The sequence below is a fragment of the Ictalurus punctatus genome, chromosome 10, assembly GCF_001660625.3.
Source record: "Ictalurus punctatus breed USDA103 chromosome 10, Coco_2.0, whole genome shotgun sequence".
Taxonomy (NCBI): Eukaryota; Metazoa; Chordata; class Actinopteri; order Siluriformes; family Ictaluridae; genus Ictalurus; species Ictalurus punctatus.
In genome coordinates, this window is record NC_030425.2 from 22,254,088 (window position 1) to 22,276,770 (window position 22,683).

At 39.7% G+C, this 22,683-nt stretch overlaps 1 protein-coding gene across 6 annotated transcripts in view; it reads right to left on the reverse strand.

Annotated features, from left to right (window-relative positions):
• Positions 1–22,566, reverse strand: part of LOC108270994 (A-kinase anchor protein 13) — a 93,371-nt gene extending 70,805 nt beyond the window's left edge. For 2 of the 6 annotated variants that reach the window (XM_017478114.3, XM_017478110.3), the window contains exons 1-3: positions 17,854–18,035; positions 11,885–11,928; positions 5,284–5,434 (exon numbers count right to left, since the gene is read on the reverse strand). In XM_017478114.3, coding sequence (XP_017333603.2) covers positions 5,284–5,434; positions 11,885–11,917 — 184 coding nt within the window. In that variant the 5' untranslated portion in view covers positions 11,918–11,928; positions 17,854–18,035. Of the gene's footprint in view, positions 1–5,283; positions 5,435–11,884; positions 11,929–17,853; positions 18,041–22,428 lie in introns of those variants that run through there. The other 4 variants (XM_017478111.3, XM_053683379.1, XM_017478112.3 and 1 more) reach the window with 4 other exon arrangements.
• Between the last annotated feature and the right edge of the window lie 117 nt (positions 22,567–22,683).

A 22,683-nucleotide genomic window follows, 5' to 3' on the forward strand; every position in this document is an offset into this window, starting at 1 on the left:
TACTATATATGGGCATGGCCTCGATCATTTTTCCTGACTTCGATATTGCCCGTTGTGTTTACAGGTGTGTTAGTTTACATAAGAATGAATGTCACCAACATTTTAGCCATTCCAGCTGCTTCCGTCCTCTCGACTGTCAAAATTCCATCTTCGAATATCCGCTGAATTTCAGACAGAAATGCACATCTGAATGCAAAAACCGTGTGCGTTCGAATGAAAGACGTGCAGCACTGATTTTAATTCAAACATAGTGTTGAAATAAATGACACGCAAGACATTACCAATGTACTGACAATGATTTTTGAAGAAGAATGATCTAGGAAGAATAGTACTAGTGTTTCAAATAGAGATGCACCGATACTAAATTCCTCAGCCGATACGATAACCGATTATTCAGAGTGATATCGGCCGATACCGATACCGATACCAATAAACGATAGTTCTGCCTTTTATGCCTTCTTTTAAATGAATAATAATTAATTCCACAATTCTGAAAGAAATGCAAATAAAAACGTTATTCTCTCCATTTCAGCAAGTTGTTTCACAGTAACTGGTCTCATAAACAGAAAACACATTACTCAAATTAACATGAACACATGAACTCAATTCTGAAGATTAAAGTAAGAGTTCTTAATTTATTGAATGTTATTAATGCATAATAACATTGACTGAATTCTAAAAAACCTCACATTCACTCACCACAAACACAAGCATTTCTACTTCATCACTGACATCAAACTGGTAATATATAATATCAACTTTTTTTTTGATGATATTAACTCATATTAACATTACCTGGATATGAAATACACTACAAATATTTTTTTCTATGCAATATATACCTTTTTTGTCAACTCATCTCAACTCATTTAAATCTTTCAACAGTGTTCTGGCCCTTTAATTCAGTTCGAGCAGCGCGGCAAAAACATAAATTAGACTCGATGCCGAACCTCCCGCTTCATTGCTGCAGCATCTGGTGTAAAAGCACTCATTCATTAACATGCAGTGCAGAGCTTACAAAAGCTTTTTGTCGTCATTGTCACCCATTCCAAAGTAATTCAACACAAGAGACATCATCTTTACGCACAGCACGGAATCGATGTGTTTTCCCGCCCTCTTTTGATTGACAGGATATAATCGGCCCTGATCATCACATGCTTTTAAACGATACCGATACCGATTATTGGTCGATACATCGGTGCATCTCTAGTTTGACTAAAATGATTAAATATGACGATGAAATATTGACTACATTTAAAGGACATTTTCATCAGAAGACAAAAGCAATTTTTTGGAAATGTTCCAATTCCAACGTCTGAACTTTTCGTTTACAAATATGACGTCATGCTTTTTAACCGTTAAGTGACATTAACAAGACACACTAGTTCCTGCTATCGCTTGTGCTATAACCGCTACAAAGCGTCATTCCCCTTCCAGCCTCTCTTTTTTCCTCTGTCTTCAAGTTAATGAGACAAAAGAAAGAAAATCGCAGCTTCTCGTGTTACCGAGAAACCTCTGTCCTTTTCTCATGGGGGAAAATGTACTACTCTTTACAAAGCACTGACGCTGCAGACTCCTTCCATGAACGTTAAATAAACGTCTCCTTACACAAGGCTTCACGGTTTTTTCTTTGTTAAACAACAGCATGTCTTTTAACCCGTGTATTATTCATCTTAGATCACTATGGCGTGAATTACCTTGCAGCCTGCACTACTGTCGGAGCTGCTTTAAAAGAAAATGAATCCGCCGTCTGGCCTGACCAATCAGATTTGAGAATTCAGCAGAGCTGTGGAATAATGTAAGTTCATTAAAGTGATGCTGTTTTCTCCTTCGTGCGTTGCTCCGTATGCTACATATATCAAAGGTTCGTTTGAAGAGTAAACTGATGAGTTAGCAACTGATCTGGATTTGTCCTTCATTGCCGGCGATGACATGAATAGAGAATTTCCAAACACTCATTAATTGCATAAACAGTCTTTAACGATTCTCAGCACAAAACAAACCACTCCACTGAAAAAGCAAGCTCCACCCCCTTTAAGAAGACAACATGATGTTTCCTTCGGATTTGGCCGAAATAAGAACTTGTACAAAATTTAGAAATAAAATTGAAATGAGAAATGAGGACGGTTTTCTGACTGTGACTTGTTACTGGCACATGCTTTCCTAGCTCACATTACTACTGGTAATCCAGTCTGTTCTTCCTGTTTCTGTGTAACACTCGATTACACCCAGCCAGATAATGTAGATAATGTGAGTGCATTCTCTGTGGGCTTTAATGCTCACTGTGCCCTACTCTGTCTGCTCCAATCCACCTGAGCCTTTAATCAGATCACTGAGCATGTTGTGTTGACATCCTGAGTGCTGCTGCGTCTCTGCTGGTGTGAGAAGGCGGACATATGAGCAGGATGGTCGAGCCATGTTGCTGGCAATCAAGCGAAGAGGGACCGAAAGGTCTGTGATGTGACGCAACATCACAAACACAGAGTTTGGACATATTCTAGACTCAGTAAACACACAGCAATGCCTCTGGACACACAAACCCGTGCACATCACTCATTCCTTTGTTAAACATTCACTATACTCTCTCACAACCACCACATTCCTACACCTTCCCAAGAAAATGGCTCTCAGTGAAATGGAAATGGTTAAGCTAATGCAAACAACGTCCTCCTTAAAGGAAAAGTACGTTTTGTGTGTGTGTGTGTGTGTGTGTGTGTGTGTGTGTGTGGTGTGTGGGTTCAAGCAATTTGCTTCTTTGCCATTCTTGTTGTAGAGTGCTAAGAAAAAAGTGCACTCTTTTAGACTTGGATGAGGGCGAACATTTTAGATTTTTAAAATGGTTCTAGTGTGGTTCAACGACATGATGAACCGCATAGTGAACGGTTCGTTCTGTTTAATGCAAAAAAAAAAATGTTCCTACCATACAAAAAACTAGGTAGTAGCTATTGCTGTACATCAAGTACATGGTGAACTTATGGTCTAAAAGCATAGCTCTGTACTCAGAATTGAGATAAGCGTATGGAGTGAGGAGTTCATACTGAACTTGCAAATTAGTATTTTAGACCTCAGCTGTAACTTAAGCCTTGTGCACACCACACTAGGCATTTAGATATTCTTGGAACAGTGTGAAACCAAACGTACAACGATGAGAAACAGCTAATGAGAGTCGGCGAGGCAGTCGTGCCCGACAGATCACTGAATCCAGTCCCATCATCCATCTATCTGTGTGGGAGAGTGAGAGCAAACTATAAGCACAATAGTAATGCTTCTAAATACCCCCAGTTCTCTTTGCAGAACAGACAATCCTCACTGCTCGCATGTCCACAACCAGCGTTTCCTCCCCATCCTCTCTCATTTCACTTTTTGTCTTATTTACAAATTCACAAAGTCACCGAAGTGGAATTTGGCTCAAGGATTTCTCCCCAGACGAACTCTTCTGCAAGCGCTCTTGTACTGCACTGTGCTCACCCTTACATCCACCAAACAAAGGCTCACGCGTAATTAAAGTCGTGTGGTGTGAAAGGGTCAGCGATTCTGAGTCATGTAAGTCACGTAGTGTGTACTCTGCCATACAGTTGTGCAAGTTCAGTGCCAAGCTCAATTATCTGCGACTCTGACTATACTTTTGTGTCGTTTTATTTTGTGACATTTATTTCACAACTCAAGTGTAACTCTGTATGAACTGTCGCTGGTCATTAAACAGAGAAATATTAAATAAATAAATAAGTAAATGTAATCTTGTGATTAATTATGTGTGCCGTGTCTGTGGAGCTGACATGTTCGCCCCTGCCTTAGATTCACACTTTCTGCTGCTGTGTGTACAAAATAGTACGTTAAAAATTAGGATGTATCAAGTGTTCTATTTTACAGCCTGGCAGAAAAAATAACTGCGAAAGCCATACAGTATTTCGCAAATTAATATGATAATGAGTCTTTATTTATCAGATATACATTACAGCACGGTGAAATTCTTTTCTTCGCATACCCCAGCATGTCAGGAAGCTGGGGTCAGAGCGCAGGGTTAGCAATGATACAGCGCCCCTGGAGCAGACAGGGTTAAGGGCCTTGCTCAAGGGCCCAACATTAGCAGTTTGGCAGTGCAGGGGCTTGAACCCCCGACCTTCCGATCAGTAACCCAGAGCCTTAACTGTCAAGCCAACACTGCCCCCCATTATCATTACTATTAAGACTATTCTACAGCATCTAATTACTCACAATATATTACATTTGTATGGCACATTATATTTGTGTTGATTTAGTCTACATCTCGGAATAGAGATCTCTATGTGCATGTCTGTTGTTTCACTGCAGGGTTTTCCATCATTCTTGCTTCCCGTTTTCCTCACTGGTTTTCCAGCTTTGCCCTGACCGTGGCCAGAGTCGTAGCTGGGATGGATTTCGAGTTTAGCTGAAATTGTTTTATGACAGTGCCAAACGTGTGGCTGGTTAAGATAAAGCAGCTGACTGCATGTATGTCAAAGAACAATGTTTTGTGCCGTAATTGCACTATAACGATGTTCATAAAAAAGCCAACAGAGTCATCCTCCCTATTTAACCGCCCAGATGTCAAATGAACACATCTCTTAGCTTGTTGAATCACATTTAATTGGCCACCAGCTGCTATAGTGAAAAACAAGATTCATCAAGTGAGGTCCTGCATGTGAGAAAGCTACTAGCCAGCGCGCTAAACTCTACACTCTTAAAAAGTAAGGTGTCATTTTCGGTCTGTTACTAGCATGTTATTTTTAATTCTTTTCAGAGGAACTGTACTAAACTGTATTAAATATGGCAAGATTGGTTGATGGTATATCGTGCTGTAAAAATAATTAAATGAAAGATGATGATTATACTACATACAGTATAGTTCTACTACTGCTTGTTATCCAAAAAATAAACAAAAAAAATGCAAGAGTGCATCACACTTACAAAGACATATCCGAAATTAATTTGTAGCTATGTCTCTGCCGTGACCTTTGTTCACTATTTACACTCATGTCTCATTTGTTCACACCATGCCCTTGTAAGTAGTGTTATTATTGTCTTATTATCCGGGTAGGTTCTTCTTTCACAATCATCACAGTCTATGTTTCTGATTCCCTAATTCGCTTAGTTCCTCTGGTTCTCTTATGGTTGTCGTTATTTTCTGGTTTTGTCCCTTGATTGTGTCTTTAAACGACTAAGGATCAAGTTCCTGGTACATCAACGTCAAGATCTGGATTATGACTTTAAGGTTCCCTCTAACGCTCGTCGCACTTATTGCGTAAATGAAGAAACAGTACGTACCCGGACACACCAGCTGTAGGGTGTCATGGCTGATCTTCACTGTGCTGCTCACATGCCTCTGAGTAGACCCGGTGAAGAGCAGGAAAAACTCCACGTCCTCGCCCTCACACAGCTCGTCATCGCTGAGCTGAACGGTGAGCACACAGCTGCCCTAATGCACAACACCACAGGTTTACAATGTAGGTATTATTACTATTAGTAGCAGGAGTAGCATCCGTTTTATTTATAAAGCACAATCAGCGTCGCTTTACAATGAAAATGATAATGGCAGTCATTTTGCAACTCGGTTTCAGGGCGGAGAAGCTTCCAGAACTTTATACAGCATTAAGACAGAACAAGCCATATGCACAAATAAAGATTCCTCTGAGAGAAAAGCGAAGCTGAGTTTCAGAATTCAACTACAAGATGATCACCTCTAACGAAGTGCATTGTATCCAGGCCCTCAAGAGAAATCATTAACTTCATGACTTTATTGTACATTTGCCGTATGATAACCCTGCATGAATAATTCGATTGATTTGTCTGTTAGGTTATGCACACTGTACATTTAACCCTTTAAAGTCTTGAGTTATTCAGTAACTCTGATGAATTATTCAGTAACTATATTCAACAAAAAAAAAAAAAAAAAAAAGAGAGAAACGTCCCTTTTTCAGGAGACTGTATTTTATGGCTTGAATTATATCCCTGAAAGGGTGAATAAAAACAATAAAACAATTCATACAAATTAATAATGTATGGGGACAGCTGAGAAGATCATCGGGGTCTCTCTTCACTCAATCATAGACATTTACAACGCACGCTGCATCTGCAAAGCCACCAGCATTATGGATGACCCCTCACACCCCTCACACAAACTCTTCACCCTCCTGCCGTCTGGAAAATGGTGCCGAAGCATTCGGGCACTCGCGGCCAGACTGTGTAACAGCCCCCCCAATACTCAGAGACTGGACTGATTCACTCCCATGCATTTTTTGTGGTACTGTATTTAAAATATCACATTTAATATATTGCCACTATTATACTCTTTACCTGGCTGCTACTGTAATAACTGCTATGTCCATATTTGGTATAAGATAAGTACTGAATACTATGTCATAGCATGTTATGTTTACATTCCCAGCATTTTTTCAATTATGTTGTTACTTTTTTGCATTACCTGTTATATCAGACACTTCCACACTAGAACCGTGTACTTATCGGCACTACACTGTATCTTTCTGTGCCTATTGTCCTGTTTTAGTAGTTATTGTACTGTCTTGTGCTGTTTGCACACGTTTGCACGTGCGCTTTATGTAAAAATGTGTAGGTCTTATTTAGTTCTGTGTCGTCTCATGTGGTTAGTGTGCTGTTTTATGTTGCACCCTGGTCCTGGAGGAACTCTGTTTCTTTTCACTGTGTACTGTACACGGTTGAAATGACAATAAAGTCACTTGACTTCACTTGACTTGACGTCATTATGGCTGAATTTATGACAACATATTTTGCTGTAAAAAAAAACTATATTTTGCACCTTCAAAATAGACATATTGTATAAATCAAATGGCAAAAAATCCATTTCAGCAGGGGGTGAATACTTCTACAAAGCACTGTACATGACATATGTGGGGTGGTTTGGGAAAACCCACTGTATTTCACTGAGGCTGGATTCTGAAAAGAAAAAAAGCAGGCAGTAAACTGTGCACTCTGTCTATTTCAGCTGAGCCACCAGTTTGTCCACATGAGTGCATTTAAAAAAATATGGTGTGTCCTTAAATAGTGCAATATAATATACAGATTATATTGTTGTTCATGTTCATTTTAGTACACTATATGTACAAATCTCTATTAAAATCCAATAAATGTGATACTCCTTCCTGTTAGAACTCGTGTTATTACAGTTAAATTCAGCTTTCTGTTTTTTCATAAGACAAAATAAAGCAGCTTGAGAAATCCTCTGTCTCGAAGATATTCCCATGTTGGAAAACCTGCGGTTTTACCTCGGACTATTATACAACAAAGTGCTGGCACTGGAGACTCCTTCCAAAAAATGTTCAATAAATGTCTGCGCACGGAAACCTTCACTATATCAGTGATTACACACAATGTTTCATCAGTGTATGTGGAGCATCCGTGTACGTTGTTACTAAAGACGGAATAAAATGCTGTAAATGTATGTACATCAATACTGTTTTGTTATGTTATAGCATTGCACTGTAAACAGCTAGAAAATTAGAGTAACATATTAGAAAATGCAATGCATTGTGGGATATCTAATGTTTTTTTGGCAGAGGTGATAATTTGACTAAAGATTTGACTAAAATCCACTATTTCGCAGTTGTGTCAACATCTACAAATTACTGGATCATTTTTCTGCTCTTTATTATAGCTACTATTTGTGAGGGGCAGTGGTGCCTTGGCAGTTAAGGCTCTGGGTTACTGATCGGAAGGTCGAGGGTTCAAGCCCCAGAACTACCAAGCTGCCACTGTTGGGCCCTTGAGCAAGGCCCTAAACCCTCTCTGCTCCAGGGGCGCTGTATCATGGCTGACCCATTGCTCTGGGGCAGCTGTGGCTCAGGTGGTAGAGCGGGTTGTCCACTAATCGTAGGGTTGGAGGTTCGATTCCCGGCTCACATGACTCCACATACCGAAGTGTCCTTGAGCAAGACACTGACCCATAAGTTGTGCCTTGCATGGCAGCTCTGCTACCATTGGTGTGTGTGTGTGAATGAGACACAGTGTAAGCGCTTTGGATAAAAGTGCTATATAAGTGCAGACCATTTACTCAAACACTGTTTGAGTTGAAGTTTTAGGCTAGTTCATCTTTAAGTGCGAGTTAATTCAGTGCTAGAGGTGGGGGAGTCAATGCAAGATAGTCAAGCTACTTATAAAGTTATGTGTTCAGATCCCAGCACCACCAAGATGCCGTGGTTGGGTCCTTGAGCAAGAAACTCCTGCTCAGTTATATCTTGCCTCAATTGTGAGCAAAGTCTTCTTAAAAGCTTCAGGCAAATGAGCAAAATGTACTGGATTATATGTTTTATATCATGTAAGATATTACAGTACGTTACGATCAATAAGTTGTGCAGTTAATTACTGTCAGTTTCACTCTGCTGCTAGGAGATTACTGTAAACGCAACAGTAAATGTTTTTTTTACAGTGCAGAAACGGTTGTGTATTAGAAAATACTAAAGAGAAATAAAAAATAAACATTGCAGCCAAAAGTACTGTACAGAGCTGCAGTCAGATTTGAATCTGTAGCATGCAATATGATTCCGTGTTGTGCAAACAGTTTAAAAAAAAAAAAAAGAAGAAGAAGAAGAAATTGTGAACTTGACTCGACACTAAACACTGAACAGCAGTTTCAATGCCTTAATATTTTCTGATTAGGCATTTAGCTAGAAAGCAATGATTTAGGCACAGTCACACTTACCGAAATCACAAATGACTGATTCGAACATAACAGCCCTTCAAGTTCTAACTATACAGTAATTCAGCAGAAAAATGAGCGTTAACTGACACGGTGCTTGAACAGGAAATCGTGTTCATGTTGGCCTGCAGAGATTACCACTGTCAGAAGTTGCATAAAACCCCATGCAGAACAGTAACACATGCGGTGAACTCTTCGAGAAGGGCGGCTCCACCTTTCACCACAAAAATTAAGCAAACATCTCAGATAAAAGAATCGAGTGATTTTCAAACTTGATTTGGGGAAAGTAGATTGATGACTGTGTGAATTAAATATAGCCACAATATTTATTTTCAAGGTGTTGATAAGTGATAAGTTCAAAACTGGATAAGTGGGTAATTTATTTTATTTATTTTTTATATATATATATATACACTACAATCGATATTTTTAATCCTCAGTAATTTGCAGAGCTGTGGCAAAGACTTGGGGACTTTTCAAGGAACTGGGTGAAGCATAGATGGTTTAACAAGTAATTAAGCTTCTAAACAAACAAACGAAAAAATATCAGCAGTTGATTTTCATAATGTAAATGATCTTTATTAATACTAAGTCATAATATTGATTATTACCATTCTAAATGACTATTCACGCACAAATCAGTTGGCTGTTAGTGTGTATGATTCGTCATTTCCTGATTTGCTAAGATGTATTCATTTCCTCATTGGCAAAGCATTAGCTACGTATTAACCAGGCTTGGGGAGTAACGGTATACATGTAACGGCGTTACGTATTCAGGATACAAACAAAACTGGTAACTGTAATCCGTTACAGTTACGTCAAAAAACTAAGTATTCAGATTACAGGTACGTTTTGTAAAATAATGGGAATACTATCAGGATTGTAAATGTTTTTCATTTAAAACCAAAGAAATGAATCTTTTGACATAACACAATATAGACCATAGCTGCTTGATTATAGTTCTTGTTCTCTCTCGCCAGTCGTGGCTCACATAGGCAACCTCCTTGTGCATGCACAAATAAATAAAGTTAATTTGGTAGAAATGAACACAAACAGTTCTCCGAAATGCTTTTATTAGGGTGTCCATACGTCCTCTTTGTCCTCCACATGTCCTCTTTTTCAGACATTAAAAAGGGTCCGGCCGGGATTTCTGCATTTGAGAAAATGTCCGGGATTCAGCTTTAGTTTCATTATGATGTGTTTATGGTTGAATACTGCATCATGTGTGTGCATGTTTGCATTGCTTTAACCCCTCTCTGTAATTCCTGCCTTCTCTCACAACAATTGGTCCATTATAAAAAGGCTTGCAGCATCTATTGGCCAAATTCCTGCCTCTCAGCTGTTAGCCTACTCTCAGCGAACACGTGAAGGTGAAGCGCAGTTGTGTTCGGCATCAAACAGCTGCTTGACAATAGCAGCAAAAGAAGCTGTCCTGAATCGAAACAATGCTCGTGGCCATACAGTATAAGGTCATTTTAAATTTCATGTTATCACATTGCTCTGTATTACATGGCCATTCAAATGTGTAAATGATGGCAGAAGGTTCACTCGTGGCATCTAATATTTTATTTTATTTCATGGACATTCAAAAGAATGTAGGGAAAAATGCAAAATGTGGGCAGAGTGAAACCAATTTTCTTTATATATATTTATGTGATGCTAATAGTGTGACTTTTTCAGTGTATTAAAGTCAAAAGAAAAGAAACGTGTCTTCTATTTGAAAAACCAGAATATGGTCACGCTAGCTTTCGTGACGTAGCGTCACCCGCATCAGGGACGGTGATCTTTTATTCATTTATTTATTTTATTAAAACACATCCTAGCATTGAACATGTTTTTAAGCTCTAAAATAAGCTCTAAATAAACGTTTTTAGATCATATTGCTTTTCTCTTGACTTATATATGTAATCCAAAAGTAATCAGATTACATTACTTTCATATTGTGATACTTGGATTACGTTACTAATTACATTTTTTATGAAGTAATTTGTAACTGTAACGGAATACATTTTTAAAGTAACCCTCCCAAACCTGATATTAACATATTGCTTTTTTACATACAATAACTGTGTGTGTGAATACATCTACGGTCTTTAGTGACTGATCTGATAGCTTTCCACCTGCTTAATTGCACTGTGTGAGGTGTGTTTGAAACTGGATCAGATTTCAGAGCAGACGGGAAACCCCCGTGCACAGGACCGTGTCTTTGTTGATGCGCTCAGTGCACTAGGTGAGACTCAGGAGGTCAACATCATAACCGCAGGACTGCTACACTGCTTCTTCTCCTCTATAATGTAACCTACTAGACCTTTGACTATCATGTTCCATCCCGGTCACTACAACTGAAATAATAAAACTGCCTTTTATGCCTTTATGACTTGCAATATCATCGCAATAGTAGTTTAGTCCTCGTGGTTTTTATTCGACTTTAAACTGAATTGTCTGCAATAACGAAATACTCGTTAGTTAATCTTCAGTAAATGCTTTATAGCTGAGATGTATCCAGGAAACATGGCAGGAATACACCATGGATAGAGGACCAGCCCAGGCCAAGGCATCACACACCCATTTGCACTCTTGTTCTTCACAGAACATGAAAAACTCCATACAGAGAGTAACCTGAGCTCAGGATTGAATCCAAGACCCTGGAGCTGTAAAGGTCCGGTTACATAAAATTCCTTGCTTATAAAGGTTCGGATTAAGCTAACTAAGATGAGTGATCATTACCGTTAAAATGTATTATTTCTGTTTCACTAATCAGACGAAGAAAAATAAATAAATCTAACAAAGTCTGTGAAAACTCTTCCCTTTTTGGCCTCACTTCTCCAGCCTAAATTCTGTAGCTAGTCTCTGGTCAGATGAGCTGGCTTCAGCTAAGCCATTTATATAAACACACGCGATTGGATAGACTGCAACAGAGGATCTGTAACAGGTTTGGAAAACTAAACCTTTTCATACTTGTGAGCTTTAATGCTTCCTGATGTTTAATAGACTATAATACCTGAAGTGTTATAGTCCTCTTAGTGTTCTTAGACCTACGTGACTGATCGGCTTTCGGGTACGATCGAGAGACAAGCTTTGTCACTGGCTGGGCCGATTAGAGGTCCGTTTTCGGCATTCAAAACTGTCCGCAATACATTTATATTCACATCTAACGCAGCGGCTGAACAGAATAAGCTCGGAGGCTGTACTTACATATAACGGAGCCTGGCGTGGATTAAGTTTCATGACACTGGACACTGCAAAGAAAGTAAAACAATGTTAGAGAAAGGCTTGAGGTACGGTGCAATTAACACTCTGACGAAAGCTTCAAGCTATTGTTCCTGCCGCTCCGGATCAGCAGTTTTGCTTTTCCTGAAGTTCGACCAGAAAAATAGTCAATGGATACAATGAAAACAAAACAACAAATAAGCCTGGGTGCATCAATACAAATCTTAGCAACTTCCTGGTACAGGATGAACGCTGGTCTAAAAACAGGGCATTAAGTCATACTGCATCATTACACCACTCTTATTTCTCTTTATAGCTTTATTAAAACTGCTTCAGCGGCAATAAAATGGACTGAGGGTGTAGTAGTGCTGACTTTTGCTGGATCATTTCCTTACTGAATAGAAAATATATAGACTAATCTTGGAATTAAAGGTCATGTAAAAGGCTACTCAGCCAGCTCTAATAATACTGCTGTCATAATCCTCTTCCCTTAAACACAATGTGTGTCTGTACTTACCTTCGTAATATAGGAAAACCACAGGACCATAACACTTACAAGCATTTATCTGGCAGATGCTTTTATTTATGTTGATCTCGATACAAGTGCAGCACCACTAAGGGTTTCTGCATACGCATTCATACTTGTGCACTCAAGTTCAATTCCAAGACAATGTTTTCTAGTTCTTTATGACATCCACACCAAATAAATAAGGAATGAAACATGGCCTCTAATAATTCCTCTAATAGTACAGCAATTTGCTAATGCTAACAATGATGTATTTATTAAAGATGCAGCTTGTAGAATTTGTTGTTGTTGTTTTTTTTTGTTTTTTTGTTTTTTTTGGGGAGGGGGGGCTTTTTGCGGAAAACTACTTGAATCGGTGAAGCTGCAATTGCACTAAATTTTTCTTGGTAAATGAGACCTTTGAACGCATGTGAATCGAAGACGGCTTTGGCTGAATACGTGCTGTGATGACGTCACATGATGTGTCTTGGCCCAAATCTGCGGAAAATCTGCATTATTTATTTTTTTTAATTGCAAGCTGCATTTGCTTCATTTTGTGTTCATTTCTGCACCTTCTGACCAATTGAAATTCAGTATTTAATAATACTATGGTATAAAAGGTAGGTACCTATACTCATGAGACACTTTAATATGAACAACTGTACACTTGCTCAGTCAGCCAATCATGTGGCAGCAGAAACCGCTGATCTAGGATTTTCATGCACAATATTTTCAATATTTTGGGTGCCATTACTACCATTACTGTCATGAACAGGAATCTGAGTCTACAGTGGGCACAGGATCAAGACTGGAAATACGTTCTAGAGACTGGTGCGTGTGAAAAACCAGCACATCAGCAGGTTTCTGAAACCAGACCATCTGGCACCAACAACCATGGCATTGTGAAAGTCACTCAGATAGCATTTTTTCCCCATTCTTTTGTTTAATGTGAAGATTAACTAAACCTCTTGACTTGTATCTGCCTCACTGATTGCATTGCACTACTGCCACATGATTGGCTGATTGGATATTTTGTAGGTACAGTACGTACAGTGAGTGTAAGTATATTGCTATGGTTGCCATGTCTTCATAAAACCACGTATGTGTTTCCTGCCAATCAGGATGCCGTGCTTACTTTTCATTTACGCCATTTATTTGATTTGAAGTATTCTCTTTTGGTCACAAAAAATGGGCAGATTTGCTGAGTTATGGTACGGCCACAACCACGTTTAACATTAATGCTCAGAGCCATCTGATCCAGGTGTCTCTCAGTGACACCTGATAACACTAGAGTGTCTAATCTAGGTGAAACGACTTCAACGTACGTTGAATGTGCTTTAACACATACTGTTCACCATCGTATGTTTTTGTGGTACATATGGTATACTTAGATGATGGTGTACTATGGTGTACTATCATCCCTATACCATGATGCTGGATACTCCTTGACCTTGTATATCTTTATCGCTTTTTTTGAATCGCCATGAGACAAAAGTCAAAGAAGCCAGCTTCTCTATTCTAGTCTATTTTAAATATTTGAGCAGTTTGCCTAATAAATAATTCAACCCTTGCATTTCTGCTGTGGTGTTTAAAAATGTGAAGTTGTAAGCAGACACTACACTATGCTGAAAACCGTAGCATTGTTTTGCAGGGTATCATATCTCGCCTAGTTCCACCCGAGCTAATTTTATTCCGCTTCTCGAGCCCGTGCTCCACCCTACGCTTCAGTTTTCCTTATTGACACCAAAAACAAGGATGTGGCCCAAAGCTGCCTTTCAATTCCTGAGCTAAACCGTCCAGATTATTCCGTAATAGCACGATACAGAATACAAAGGAAAGATCTAGTGCCAGAAGCGATGATAGATTTATGTTCGACATGTATTTGGTCATCCTGACGAAGAGGAATTTATATCTAGCTACTACAGAACACTCACTTATGTAGTAGCGCTTGATTGTATATTATAGATCACTAACTTCCTTATTTACTGTACCTCCTACTGCCTCTGATCTATTTCAGTCCCAGAGATCTCTTCGCTCTTACGTCAACTCTCAGGCTACATTAGTCATGGTTGACTGAATCTGTGTGTGTTTGTGTGTGTGTGTGATTGTGTGGGGAATGGTCGGGGCTCACTAAAGGGAGGGTTTAATGTTTAACCACAGAGTTTGTTTAACTGTTCCTCCATGGCCGAGGTGTGATTGCCCCCTCGCACAGACAGTTCACAGAAAGGACAACTAAACGTTATGTACAAGGTCAAGCCAGAAACATCTACTGCTGTAAGGGGGGTGATGAGTATATGTATCATCACTCTATAGTGCTGTAACCATATGATCCAGAAAAAAAAATCTTGTAGCCTTTATTTCCATGGGTTTCAGTTATTTGGTGAGGGAACCGGCGTCATTTACTAGCATTTAATGCGATTGCTCGTAATCTTAAGTAATTTATCAAAGCAGGAGTTTTCACAGTACATTCTTTGAACCAGGGGTTCTCAAGAGTTTTATTGACAGGATCACCTTTAAAACGGTAAAAAAAAATCAATTCCCTGAGGCCCTCTGTACACTGTAAAAAACTCAAAAAAGCTGTGCAGCAAGTTGCCTTGAAATTTTAAGTTAAGTCAACTTTTCTTTTTAATTTTTTTCTTCTTTTTTTTTATAGTGTACAGATTTTATTTCATGAACATTATTTACATGTGTACAATACAATCGTGTCGGTTTACTACAGCACTAGAGATTTTATTCCGGAAAGTCCCACCAACAGAACATATCAGGTTCAAACTGACATTCCTTATCAGGATTTTCCATCCATCCATCCATCTTCTACCGCTTAATCCTTTTCAGGGTCACAGGGGAACCTGGAGCCAATCCCAGGGAGCATCGGGCACAAGGCGGGGTACACCCTGGACACGGTGCCAGTCCATCGCAGGGCACAATCACATACACACTCACACACCCATTCATACACTACGGACACTTTAGACACGCCAATCAGGCTACCATGCATGTCTTTTACTGGGGGAGGAAACCGGGGAACCTGAGGAAACCCCTGCAGCACGGGGGAGAACATGCAAACTCCGCACACACAAGTCTCAACTATACTTGCTTTTAACTGCTGCTGTGTGTATCCCGCTGCCTTTTGGAGCATCACTTGTGCACATCCTTAGAAATGAACGCTACGTGTGAAGTACCAATGTAAACAGTGTGGTCAGAATAGCACCATGTGACACTGTGTCCACAACTAAACAAACCAGCGGTGTGTCTCAAATCGCACACGTACGAACCTACTGTTCTAGACAGTTATTGAGTACTAACATTAACCACTTTTCCTATTACAGTACGTGCTTGAATTTAAAAGCCTTTAAACCTACCAAAAGCTCTGTTTTATGCACCAATCTTCTGTATTTTTCTAGATTTGTCAATTCTTTTGAGGGGAAGATCAAAGTTTTTGATCTGTGATGCAGCTCATGACAACGATCACGATGACGGCAGAAAGTTTTAAAGTCTGTTTAACGTCGCCAAACATTAAAGTGATTTTTAGGCTCTGACGTGCCATCTAGAGGACGTCGCTTTTAATCCTGAAAATGTTAACTAGCACAAGAGGTTAAACGTATTGTGCGGGATATTTCAACTACCAGGCTGTACCTAAAATAAGAAACTCTTTTACCTGGCATCATCACTTTTACTGGTAAAGCATAACGTTTACATTTAATATTTAAATACTTCCAAATTTCAAATGCTACACCATCAAACAAGTATCTCGTCCAAACCCGAGTTTAATTAAAACACTGAAGTGATCGTTTATTTCCCATACTGACTTCTTATCGTTATTTTAACTGTACCTACAGACTGTTGTGGCTGTGTGGACTTTTTGTGTGTGTGTGTGTGTTTTTAATGCAGTAGAGCTAAGAGTCCAGATCTATCACAGGCTAATATGACTGAACCCCTGTCTTTAAAAGATTAAAACGCATCAGTGTAAGTTTTTTACATTTTTACAAGATTATTTGCTGATAAGAAATTTCTTTTCTGGAGCAAAGAGCAGGAGCACTGCCATCAGTCGCAGAGAAATATGGTACATGGTCTGCACTTATATAGCGCTTTTAGTGGACGATTAGTGGACAACCCGCTCTACCACCTGAGCCACAGACGCCCATATATACACAGAATGGTCTGAAGAAGTGGCTCTGGTGTTGATTTCTTTCTAGCCGACTCATGCAGCCTATCAGCGACCGTCATGTCAGGTGATTACACTTACTCAAACACTTCCTGGCTCTAGATCTGATCTCTGTTTGAGCTGATATTTTTCAGCCTGCTTCGCTGACACATCCGTAACACGCCGTCAGAAGTGATCGCCAATGTGAAATACAGTCATGGGGTAATAGATGCAAACGAGTGGAACTGTTCTTATTGCACACTTTCATTCGCCTTTTTTTTTTTTTCGAAAGAGCCGATGGAGGGGAAATTCAACGTAGCTTGACTAAGCACACACGGTCCAAACAAAGTGTCAATTATGCAAAAGGAATGAAGATAGAACAGTACATTTTTGGTTTGAATGAAAGTGCTACATCTTTTTGTTGACTACGCTTGGTATTTATGTACTCGGTAAATCCTTTCAGACGTATGAAAAAGATGTGAAATCATGAGTGCAGCTGCCTATTTGGCTTTAACAAACAGTGTGTGTCTATCTGCTGTCACGATCAGCAGTCACTGCTTAAAGGCCATGAGGCCATGATCATGTGCTCCTCTATCTAGAGCAGTAAAACCAACAGGAAGGAGCTGAATACTTATATCAAATGATGCAATTACTGCATTAAACGTCACCATTGTGTCTCACTGCTTGTTTAGTGGAAAATCAGCTGTAGTGTAACCCAATAGGTGTGGGGATCAGATGGTAAATTAGGCCGAGCGCTGCGGGACAGACGTGGCTGAGCTGTAAGCTTCGAGCTCCTCTACGCTCATTTCCTCCTGGGTTTGAATCAGTTTCCCTGAGCAGAGCATGCAAAACTCTTCACACAGGACCCATAACAGGTCTGCCTTTGTATCAGCTTCATGTAATAATCAGATTATTCATATAGTGTTATTTCCTGTATTGAAGAGGGCACGGTGACAGCGATGGTGGCCTTTGTTAAAGTCTTTAAACTTAAAGCTTGGGAGTGAACAAAGAAGAATTTACGAATGACGTTTCGTCACATTCAGCAAGTTTGTTCTTTTATTTTGTTCAATGAAATGATACAGCTGTAAACTTTTTAGCTTAAGCTAAACATTCACACTGACAGCTTCAGTGGGTGATCATTGAAAGTGGTTTTAAATTGAAAATCCTCTAAACGCTGGTGGCAGTGGGGTTTAGTGTTGAACAGGCAGTTCATTTTTTATCGGCTCTTGCAGGATGCACTTCTTCTTTTGTCTTTCTCACTGCGACTTACACGGGTTTCTTTTTCTATCTTTAAAGAACTCCTACCTTAACTCTTGTGTAGAACTCCGGTTTGATCCAACACCTCAGCATTTGAGCACGAAAGTCCGACTTAAAGAGTGTCTTTGTGTCTTCACAGTGCATGGCACGTTATGTCACCCCTCTGTTATTACTGGAAGCTAAATGCGGCTTTGTGCTCGAGGCAGGAGATAAGGGAGGTGACGTTGCGTGGGGGAGGAGCAGGCATTCACTTCAGGTGTGTGTGTGTGTGTGTGTGTGTGAGAGAGAGAGCTGTATCCCTGACGCTACTCATTGCTCTCTGAGGCCTCCCAGGTTAATGTTCTGCTATCAGGTTCACCCTCCGCTTGTATTCTTGCAAAAGCAACTCATCATTGACCTCTTTGGTTTTTTTTTGTTTGTTTGTTTTTTTTACAGTTTAATGTTTTCTAACATCTGTAGAGCACTGTTAATTTTTTTCCAGCCTCACACCCAAACTTCATTTGAAGACAGGTGCTATTACTGTTGTTAATGAATACCAGTTCAGCAACTACCAAACCTGAAAACGAGAGCGGCTTGTGTATATGAACACAATAAATAAAACAGTCGTGCCGTTAGGTGAGGCTTTGGCTCTGTCCCAAATACTACAAGTCATGTCTACCCAGTTCTATTTGTAGAATGACATATTTCATGAGTACGCAGTGCTGGTGAATCTTCGACTCTGATTGGTCAGAAGGTGTTGAGGATTTCTCTACAGCGCAAATCGTTTCTATAGAAGCAGCTCATTGATAGGGACTCGTACAGCCCACGCTCCACGTAAACGGATTCGAAAACGGTGTTATATAACAAAGAAAGACGAACAGTCCTTTACATGGTGAAGGAGACGTTTAGGGAAGGTAGGCCCGTCATGAAAATCCTTTTGTCGGTCGATATATCGTTCCAGAAATAATTGCGATAAACGATATTATTGCCGTTTTAAAACCATTGTATGCCACTGATATAATGAAAATATTATAGCATAATTCTGCAAGTACAGCGTTTTGAAGAGCGATGAACTTTTCATTCTTAAGACTATTCAGACGTTGGAAGTGGAACGTCAAAAAATTGTTTTTGTCTTCTTTAAATTTAGTCAATATTCCGTCATGTCATATTTATTCATTTTAGTCGGTTTTACTCTAAACTAAAATGCCGTCAAATGTTAGTGAACGGCATTTTAATTGACGAAATTAAACCAAATGTGAAACATGTGAAAAGTGCCCTTGCTGTGAAAACCTGATCTCCTGAAATAATGACACTACAATGAGTACACTACTATAATACAATATTGTGAATTCTTTATGCTTTCCTTCTTCATCGTCCGTGTTTTAGTGCGTAGTTACGGAAAGAGCATATTCACATCGGGCTCAACCCCCGACATTATTGTCTACAGCTGAATTAACTGAATTGGCTGAATTAACAGCTCTGAATGTTTACTCTTGGTTGACGTAACTCATGACGGTAGCAGCAGAATGAATTCAGAAGTCTACAGAAACAATCTGTCTTCCTGTCTATACTGAGAAATGCATCCGATCTAATTGGGAGGAACTTCATCATGCAGCAATACAAGCACTGCCAACACAACAAAGCACTTTATCAGGAGGAAAAAGTGGAAGGTTTTAGACTGGCCAAGTCAATCACCAGACCTTAACCCAGTTGAGCAGCATTTCACCTCCTAAAGAGTACACACACACACACACACACACACATTCGAATCAAACAACTGATACAAGCTGCAGTACAAGCGTGGAAAAGCATCGCAAAAAAAAAAATGTAAGAGTTTGGTGATGTCAGTGAGTCACCGGCTTGATGCCGTTATTGCAAGTAAGGGATATGCACCCAAATATTAAGTGTCATTTACTTTCATTTACTTTAAAACTATTTGTTCCATTAATTTTGCTCGCTTAAAAATTGGCCGCTCTGATACAAAAGCAGCCCTGTTTTAAGTTGCTTAACACATCTAGATGCAAATAACAGGAAATGAAAGCTGAAATTATGATCTATCATCTCATACCGCATTCAACTTTTGATCTCAAACCCAAATGTATTCAGTCAGTACGTTTACATGGACAACAATTATCCACTATTAACCCGATTAAGACGATACTCTGATTAAGAAACTACCATGTAAACAGCAATTTATAATGACCTTAATCTGATTAAAGTTATATTCGAAGTAAACACAAATCGAATTAAGACATGTGTAGTATTCCTGTTTTGGTCACATTATGGACGTGTATTACAGACATGTAAACAGCTTAATCATGTTATTAACGTCGTGTGAGAGTTTTCACCGCATTTTGCGACAGGACACGATCACACACGGCAGTGCTCAACCACTTTACGGCAAAAAAGGGAGCACGGCTGCGTCCCAAACCGCATACTTGCCTACTATAGGCCTATAGTAGGTGAAATACATGTATCTCAGCTACTATATAGAAGGTAAGTACGCAGTTTGGGACGCAGCCCACGGCTTCAAGCAGTCGTCTATTTGCACGTAAACCATGACAAATAATTAACCGCACTGGAAGCATTCGTAAAAAAAAAATTCAATAAAAACACCCAAAACTGTATACGGTACCATACGGGACGTAATAACGCGTGCTGTTAATCGAACCACGTTCTATAACATGTAAAACAGGAACATGAAAGGAGTATTCTAAAAGCGACTCATGTAAACACCTTAATCACAGTATTATCTTACTCAGATTAAGGTCAATAATTAGATTACTGCTGTCCATGTAAACATAGTCAGTGTCTAGAAAAAACAAAAGAATTGGCCTTGCCCGTCCAGTACTTTCGGAGGGGACTGTAAACTTATTGTCAGATACAGAGCACGAAGCCAAATCGCCTGTGTTAAATGGCACCTTCAGCGAGCAAGTCATAAAGGATAACCGTGTTTACAAATGTCCGCTAGAAGTATTCATTTAACACCAGACATTTTGCTGTGCAAGGTGTTCCGCTGGCACAACGTGCAATCACACGAGACAGCTTCCTCACAACAGCTTAAAGCAAACATGGCTGTCTGCCTCCTATGTACTTTTATGGAAATGGCATTTCAGTGGCATATTTCTGAAAGGAATCTGCCTGTTTGTTGGTTTAGTTGTTTTAGGTTGGGGGTTTTTTTTTAAAGGATGCACCACATCACATCGACCAGAGCTTATATGTTTTTGTTTTTTTTTAAACATGCTACAAAAAATGATATGTCTTTTGTCTCCATGTATGTTTATTCCTATTATTGTAAGAGGCAAAAAATAAATAAATCCAGCAGCTCTGCCCTAGAAGTGTGGGTAGTTAAAAATGTCCAATGTAGGCTGAAGTTTCCATCAATGCCTCCAGAGACAATTCGAAAACTCGCAGGGGGTGAAAAAACTCTGTTGTCGAACTTACTGTACGTCTGTGTATTATGCAGCAAACAAAATGTTCTCCCTCAGGGTTGGGGGTTCGAATCCCGCCTCCACCCTGTCTGCGCAGAGTTTGTATGTTCTCCTCTTGTTGCGGGGGTTTCCTCCGGTTTATTCCCCCAGTCCAAAGACATGCGTTGCAGGCTGAGTGGTATCTCTAGATTTTCCGTAGTGTGTGAATGTGTGTGATTATGGAATAAGCAGTATGCGAAATGGATGGATGGATATTAGAACCTGTGACACTTGATTCAGACATCCTCTCGGCCAGCATCATTTACCAAGCCGTGAGAAATTACTCAGGCAGTTTCTGTCATTGCTGATTGTTCAGTGTCACGGTGGATCCGCAGCCTTTGCCGGGAACACGGTTTGTGATCTGGGAGTACACCCTGGATCGGCCGTCAGTCCATCACCTGACACCGTACTCACGTATTCGCAAACTCAATCACACCTCGGGGTGTGCCACACCGTCTAGAGTCACTAACTCACCTCCTGATACGTTTTGGGGAGGTGGAAAGAAACCGGAGAGAAAACCGAAAACAGTGAAAATGAAAGCTTCTTATGGCTCCTGTGACTTTTAACTTCTTGCAACAACATCCTGACATTCTTATAGACATACGAAACAGTGAAATTGAAATATCTCATGGTGTAAAGAGCCTGAAAGTTATAAGAGCTGACAAGCTGGTCTGAATTGTTGCATTTAAAGTATACATAATTAAATATGAAATGATTATGAAATGATGTTATTTCAGGACCAGAGGCTGGTCCAGCTCCATTTGAAGCAATTCCTACATTATTTCTTGAAAGTTTTGAACCTGTAAACTTTCACCTATACTAACACTGAAGTATTCCATATAAATAATCCTACAGCACTAGTTAGTATGCTAAGAAATAGTACTAATCCTACTGCAGTTCCTCTGGGACTTCTGAAGCTGTATTATGTACAGTAGTATATGTTGTTTATTATATTTAACATGTAGTTGTATACTGTATATGCGGCTTCAGACCTGGATATAAACAATTTCTCCCGAGGCAAACTGAAGTCTAAACAAACAAACCAACAAAAGCAATTCGCATTAGCTACAAAACATTAGTAATGTGAGTTTTTACAAAGGGTTCAAAAGTTGACAGTATGTAGACTGTTCAAACTAACCCCAGAAGTTCTCAGAGTAGTTCCTGTAGACCTTACCTCAGCTTCAGAAGCGCGTATCACAACTGTTTCCCTTCACAGACGCACAGGGGGTCGTTATCATGGCTCTGACAAGCTTCAACTTCAGCTAGAAATAAAAAATAAGGGTGAGTTTTGCCGTGAGAAACAGCGCTCGCGGTTTAACCGGAAGCTCGTTAAGAATAGCGCCGCGCGCATGTTTCTAATAGCAACATCAAGAGGGGGAGGCGCGCGACGATTTAAGAAGTGATGTTGGGATAAGCAATCTGCAGAGGT